Source organism: Oncorhynchus tshawytscha, unplaced genomic scaffold (assembly GCF_018296145.1).
Source record: "Oncorhynchus tshawytscha isolate Ot180627B unplaced genomic scaffold, Otsh_v2.0 Un_contig_1694_pilon_pilon, whole genome shotgun sequence".
Taxonomy (NCBI): Eukaryota; Metazoa; Chordata; class Actinopteri; order Salmoniformes; family Salmonidae; genus Oncorhynchus; species Oncorhynchus tshawytscha.
Window position 1 is genome coordinate 1 of NW_024608207.1, and position 7,500 is coordinate 7,500.

Consider the following 7,500-nt stretch of genomic DNA (forward strand, 5'->3'; position numbering starts at 1 on the left):
GTCAGTCAGTCAGTTTCAGCCCAGTCAGTCAGTCAGTCAGTTTCTGCCCAGTCAGTCAGTCAGTCCGTTTAGTTTCAGCCCAGTCAGTCAGTCCGTTAGTTTCAGCCCAGTCAGTCAGTCAGCCAGTTTCAGCCCAGTCAGTCAGTCAGTCAGTTTCAGCCCAGTCAGTCAGTCAGTTTCAGCCCAGTCAGTCAGTCAGTTTCAGCCCAGTCAGTCAGTCAGTCAGTTTCAGCCCAGTCAGTCAGTCAGCCAGTTTCAGCCCTAGTCAGTCAGTCAGTCAGTTTCAGCCCAGTCAGTCAGTCAGTCAGTTTCAGCCCAGTCAGTCAGTCAGTCAGTTTCAGCCCAGTCAGTCAGTCAGCCAGTTTCAGCCCAGTCAGTCAGTCAGTTTCAGCCCAGTCATCAGTCAGTCAGTCAGTTTCAGCCCAGTCAGTCAGTCAGTTTCAGCCAGTCAGTTTCAGCCCAGTCAGTCAGTCAGTCAGTCAGTTTCAGCCCAGTCAGTCAGTCAGTCAGTTTCAGCCCAGTCAGTCAGTCAGTCAGTTTCAGCCCAGTCAGTCAGTCAGTCCGTTAGTTTCAGCCCAGTCAGTCAGTCAGTCCGTTAGTTTCAGCCCAGTCAGTCAGTCAGTCCGTTAGTTTCAGCCCAGTCAGTCAGTCAGTCAGTCAGTTTCAGCCCAGTCAGTCAGTCAGTTTCAGCCCAGTCAGTCAGTCAGTCAGTTTCAGCCCAGTCAGTCAGTCAGTTTCAGCCCAGTCAGTCAGTCAGTTTCAGCCCAGTCAGTCAGTCAGTCCGTTAGTTTCAGCCCAGTCAGTCAGTCAGTCAGTTTCAGCCCAGTCAGTCAGTCAGTTTCAGCCCAGTCAGTCAGTCAGTCAGTTTCAGCCCAGTCAGTCAGTCAGTTTCAGCCCAGTCAGTCAGTCAGTTTCAGCCCAGTCAGTCAGTCAGTCAGTTTCAGCCCAGTCAGTCAGTCAGCCAGTTTCTGCCCTAGTCAGTCAGTCAGTCAGTTAGTTTCAGCCCAGTCAGTCAGTCAGTCAGTTTCAGCCCAGTCAGTCAGTCAGTTTCAGCCCAGTCAGTCAGTCAGTTTCAGCCCAGTCAGTCAGTCAGTCAGTCAGTTTCAGCCCAGTCAGTCAGTCAGTTTCAGCCCAGTCAGTCAGTCAGTCAGTTTCAGCCCAGTCAGTCAGTCAGTCAGTTTCTGCCCTAGTCAGTCAGTCAGTCAGTCAGTTTCAGCCCAGTCAGTCAGTCAGTCAGTTTCAGCCCAATCAGTCAGTTTCAGCCCAGTCAGTCAGTCAGTCAGTCAGTTTCAGCCCAGTCAGTCAGTCAGTCAGTCAGTTTCAGCCCAGTCAGTTTCAGCCCAGTCAGTCAGTTAGTTTCAGCCCAGTCAGTCAGTCAGTCAGCCAGTTTCAGCCCAGTCAGTCAGTTAGTCAGTCAGTTTCAGCCCAGTCAGTCAGTCAGTCCGTTAGTTTCAGCCCAGTCAGTCAGTCAGCCAGTTTCAGCCCAGTCAGTCAGTCAGTTTCAGCCCAGTCAGTCAGTCAGTTTCAGCCCAGTCAGTCAGTCAGTTTCAGCCCAGTCAGTCAGTCAGTCAGTCAGTCAGTTTCAGCCCAGTCAGTCAGTCAGTTTCAGCCCAGTCAGTCAGTCAGTTTCAGCCCAGTCAGTCAGTCAGTCAGTTTCAGCCCAGTCAGTCAGTCAGCCAGTTTCTGCCCTAGTCAGTCAGTCAGTCAGTTAGTTTCAGCCCAGTCAGTCAGTCAGTCAGTCAGTTTCAGCCCAGTCAGTCAGTCAGTCAGTTTCAGCCAGTCAGTTTCAGCCCAGTCAGTCAGTCAGCCAGTTTCAGCCCAGTCAGTCAGTCAGTTAGTCAGTCAGTTTCAGCCCAGTCAGTCAGTCAGTTTCAGCCCAGTCAGTCAGTCAGTCAGTTTCAGCCCAGTCAGTCAGTCAGTCAGTTTCTGCCCAGTCAGTCAGTCAGTCCGTTAGTTTCAGCCCAGTCAGTCAGTCAGTCAGTCAGTTTCAGCCCAGTCAGAGTTTCAGCCCAGTCAGTCAGTCAGTTTCAGCCCAATCAGTCAGTCAGTTTCAGCCCAGTCAGTTTCAGGCCAGTCAGCCAGTTTCAGCCCAGTCAGTTTCAGCCCAGTCAGTTTCAGGCCAGTCAGTCAGTCAGTTTCAGGCCAGTCAGTCAGTCAGTCAGTTTCAGCCCCCAGTCAGTCAGTCAGTCAGTTTCAGCCCAGTCAGTCAGTTTCAGGCCAGTCAGTCAGTTTCAGCCAGTCAGTCAGTCAGTCAGTTTCAGTCAGTCAGTCAGTTTCAGCCCAGTCAGTCAGTCAGTTTCAGTCAGTCAGTTTCAGCCAGTCAGTCAGTCAGTTTCAGCCCAGTCAGTCAGTCAGTCAGTCAGTCAGTCAGTGTCAGTCAGTCAGTCAGTCAGTCAGTTTCAGCCCAGTCAGTCAGTCAGTCAGTTTCAGCCCAGTCAGTCAGTCAGTTTCAGCCAGTCAGTCAGTTTCAGCCCAGTCAGTCAGTCAGTTTCAGTTTCAGTTTCAGACCAGTCAGTCAGTCAGTTTCAGCCCAGTCAGTCAGTTTCAGACCAGTCGGTCAGTCAGTCAGTTTCAGTCAGTCAGTCAGTCAGTTTCAGACCAGTCAGTCAGTCAGTTTCAGCCCAGTCAGTCAGTCAGTCAGTCAGTAGTCAGTCAGTCAGTCAGTTTGCCCAGTCAGTCAGTCAGTTCAGTTTCAGCCCAGTCAGTCAGTCAGTCAGTCAGTTTCAGTCAGTCAGTCAGTCAGTCAGTTTCAGCCCAGTCAGTCAGTTAGTTTCAGCCCAGTCAGTCAGTCAGTCAGTTTCAGCCCAGTCAGTCAGTCAGTTTCAGCCCAGTCAGTCAGTTAGTTTCAGCCCAGTCAGTCAGTTAGTTTCAGCCCAGTCAGTCAGTCAGTCAGTTTCAGCCCAGTTCAGTCAGTCAGTTTCAGCCCAGTCAGTCAGCAGTTTCAGCCCAGTCAGTCAGTCAGTTAGTTTCAGCCCAGTCAGTTTCAGTCAGTTTCAGCCCAGTCAGTCAGCCAGTTTCAGCCCAGTCAGTTTCAGCCCAGTCAGTTTCAGGCCAGTCAGTCAGTCAGCCCAGTCAGTTTCAGCCCAGTCAGTCAGTCAGTCAGTCAGTCCAGTCAGTCAGTTTCAGCCCAGTCAGTCAGTTTCAGCCCAGTCAGTCAGTTTCAGCCCAGTCAGTCAGTCAGTCAGTTTCAGCCCAGTCAGTCAGTTAGTTTCAGCCCAGTCAGTCAGTCAGTTTCAGGCCAGCCAGTCAGTCAGTCAGTCAGTTTCAGCCCAGTCAGTCAGTCAGTTTCAGCCCAGTCAGTCAGTGAGTTTCAGCCCAGTCAGTCAGTCTGTCAGTCAGTCAGTTTCAGCCCAGTCAGTCAATCAGTCAGTTTCAGACCAGTCAGTCAGTCAGTTTCAGCCCAGTCAGTCAGTCAGTTTCTGCCCAGTCAGTCAGTCAGTCAGTTTTTGCCCAGTCAGTCAGTCAGTCAGTTTTTGCCCAGTCAGTCAGTCAGTCAGTCAGTCAGTCAGTCAGTCAGTCAGTCAGTCAGTTTCAGAAAAGTCAGTCAATCAGTCAGTTTCAGACCAGTCAGTCAGTCAGATGCGTTTGTTTAATTCCATGTTTCCATGTTGACTTACCCGTACTGTGTTTTCCCAGACGTTAACAGCGTTTCTATGGCAGCCACCTGTTCGTCGGTGAGGTCATTACAGTTTTGTAGTTTCTGCAGGATGAGCTGGTCAGAGTTCTGGATGTAGGAACCGTCCAGAACACACACCATGTTGCCTAGGACCTGCAGGTTGTCACTGCTCAGAACCGTGCCGCTGATACCCTGCAGGGACAGATGGACACAACACAGCACTGACATCACGACTTCCAATCAGATCGCATCAAATGCAAGCTCATATCATAAGCATTTCTATATTTGCCATTCTATATTGCCATTCTATATTTCCATTATATATTGCCATTACATATTGTCATTCTATATTTCCATTCTATATTGCCATTCTATAATGCCGTTCTATATTGTCATTCTATATTGCCATTCTATATTGCCATTCTATAATGCCGTTCTATATTGTCATTCTGTATTATCATTCTGTATTGTCATTCTATATTATCATTCTGTATTGTCATTCTATATTGTCATTCTATATTGTCATTCTGTATTATCATTCTGTATTGTCATTCTATATTATCATTCTGTATTGTCATTCTATATTGTCATTCTATATTGTCATTCTGTATTATCATTCTGTATTGTCATTCTATATTCACGTTCTATATTGTCATTCTATATTGTCATTCTATATTCACGTTCTATATTGTCATTCTATATTGTCATTCTATATTCACGTTCTATAGTGTCATTCTATATTGTCATTCTATATTCACGTTCTATATTGTCATTCTATATTCACGTTCTATATTGCCATTCTATATTGTCATTCTATATTGTCATTCTATATTCACGTTCTATATTGTCATTCTATATTGTCATTCTATATTGTCATTCTATATTGTCATTCTATATTCACGTTCTATATTGTCATTCTATATTGTCATTCTATATTCACGTTCTATAGTGTCATTCTATATTGTCATTCTATATTCACGTTCTATATTGTCATTCTATATTACCATTCTATATTACCATTCTATATTGTCATTCTATATTGTCATTCTATATTACCATTCTGTATTATCATTCTGTATTGTCATTCTATATTCACATTCTATATTGCCATTCTATATTGCCATTCTATATTCTATATTGTCATTCTATATTCATTCTATATTACCATTCTATATTACCATTCTATATTACCATTCTATATTACCATTCTATATTACCATTCTATATTGTCATTCTATATTGTCATTCTATATTACCATTCTATATTACCATTCTGTATTATCATTCTGTATTGTCATTCTATATTCACGTCATTCTATATTGTCATTCTATATTGTCATTCTATATTCACATTCTATATTGTCATTCTATATTGTCATTCTATATTCACATTCTATATTGTCATTCTATATTCACGTCATTCTATATTGCCATTCTATATTGTCATTCTATATTGTCATTCTATATTCACATTCTATATTGTCATTCTATATTGTCATTCTATATTCACGTTCTATATTGTCATTCTATATTCACGTTCTATATTGCCATTCTATATTGTCATTCTATATTACCATTCTATATTGTCATTCTATATTGCCATTCTATATTCACGTTCTATATTGTCATTCTATATTGTCATTCTATATTCACGTTCTATATTACCATTCTATATTGTCATTCTATATTGTCATTCTATATTGTCATTCTATATTACCATTCTATATTGTCATTCTATATTGTCATTCTATATTGTCATTCTATATTGTCATTCTATATTGTCATTCTATATTGTCATTCTATATTGTCATTCTATATTACCATTCTATATTACCATTCTATATTGTCATTCTATATTGCCGTTCTAAACTCAGCAAAAAGTTGTACATATCTTTTTCAGGACCCCGTCTTTCAAAGATCATTCGTAAAAATCCAAATAACTTCACAGATCTTCATTGTAAAGGGTTTAAACACTGTTTCCCATGCTTGTTCAATGAACCGTAAACAATTAATGAACATGCACCAGTGGAACGGTCGTTAAGACACCAACAGCTTTCAGACGGTAGGCAATTAAGGTTACAGTTATGAAAACTTAGGACTCCAATGAGGCCTTTCTACTGAATCTGGAAAATACCAAAAGAAAGATGCCCAGGGTCCCTGCTCATCTGTGTGAACGTGTCTTAGGCATGCTGCAGGGAGGCATGAGGACTGCAGATGTGACCAGGGCAATAAATTGCAATGTCCATACTGTGAGACGCCTAAGACAGCGCTACAGGGAGACAGGATGGACAGCTTATCGTCCTCGCAGTGGCAGACCACGTGTAACAACACCTGCACAGGATCGGTACATCCGAACATCACACCTGCTGGACAGATACAGGATGGCAACAACAACTGCCCGAGTTACACCAGGAACACACAATTTCTCCATCAGTGCTCAGACTGTCCGTAACAGGCTGGTTGTAGGCCTGTTGTAAGGCAGGTCCTCACCAGACATCACCGGCAACAACGTCGCCTATGGACACACACCCACCATCGCTGGACCAGACAGGACTGGCAAAAAGTGCTCTTCACTGACGAGTCGCGGTTTTGTCTCACCCCAGGGTTAACCAGGCTCGTTCAGATGCTACTGTTGTTATCCCCCCCCCCAGGGTTAACCAGGCTCGTTCAGATGCTACTGTTGCTATTCCCCCAGGGTTAACCAGACTCTTTCAGATGCTACTGTTGCTATTCCCCCCAGGGTTAACCACTCTTTCAGATGTTACTGTTGCTATTCCCCCCCCAGCGTGAGACCAGGTTCATTCCAGAGCTCCAATCTGCCTTTACTGCATTGCAGAAAGCAATGGATGGAGGTTTATATGTAGATTTATAGTGTACTACTGAGACCAGAGACCAATAGGCCTGGTCAAAAGTAGTGTACTATTAAGGGAATAGTGGTGTCATTTGGACCACATCTATGTTGTGTTACAGTGTGGTGACTCACCAGGCAGGTCTTGACGTTGTTAACCAGGGCTGTGCGTTTGAAGCTGAGCGCGTCGGAGAACACGGAGAAGTCTGCGTCTCCCAGCTCACTGAAGTAGTCCTTACAGGTGTCCCGAGGAACCTTACTGTAGCTGCAGACATCAAATACAATATAACACCTTTATATTCATACAATATAAACAAACAAATATTCATCAGTAACTTAATAAACCATTTCATTCATCAGTAACTTAATAAACCATTTTATTCATCAGTAACTTAATAAACCGGTGTCATTCATCAGTAACTTAATAAACCATTTCATTCATCAGTAACTTAATAAACCAGTTTCATTCATTTGATTTATTGGTTGTTGGTTGATGTATTGGTTGATTGGTTCATGTATTTATTGGTTGGTTGATTGGTTGATTGATTGGTTGATGGTTGATTGGTTAATTGATTTATTGGTTGTTGGTTGATTGATTGGTTCATGTATTTATTGGTTGGTTGATTGGTTGATTGATTGGTTGATGGTTGATTGGTTAATGGATTTATTGGTTGATTGGTTAATGGATTTATTGGTTGATTGGTTGATTGGTTAATATATTTATTGGTTGATTGATTGGTTAATGTATTTATTGGTTGTTGGTTGATTGGTTGATTGGTTAATGTATTTATTGGTTGATTGGTTAATTGATTTATTGGTTGTTGGTTGATTGGTTAATGTATTTATTGGTTGATTGTTTGGTTGATTGGTTGATTGGTTAATTGATTTATCGGTTGTTGGTTGATTGGTTGATTGAATGTATGACATGCGGTACTCACTCGTAGTAAAGCAGCATGTCAGGAGGGTACAGGTTGTAGCTGGTGACATTTGACTCTTCCTTGATGTAGTTGTACATGCAGGTCAACTGTGGGTCACA

At 43.2% G+C, this 7,500-nt stretch overlaps 1 protein-coding gene across 1 annotated transcript in view; it reads right to left on the reverse strand.

Annotated features, from left to right (window-relative positions):
* Nucleotides 1-3,617: 3,617 nt before the first annotated feature.
* The window catches only part of LOC112241785, a gene marked incomplete at its 3' end in the record, with an annotated part of 45,063 nt that continues 41,180 nt past the window's right edge, over nucleotides 3,618-7,500 (reverse strand). Inside the window, 3 exon segments of the mRNA XM_042312946.1 lie at nucleotides 3,618-3,808; nucleotides 6,600-6,729; nucleotides 7,403-7,488. Of these exon segments, the coding sequence (XP_042168880.1) occupies nucleotides 3,618-3,808; nucleotides 6,600-6,729; nucleotides 7,403-7,488 (407 nt within the window).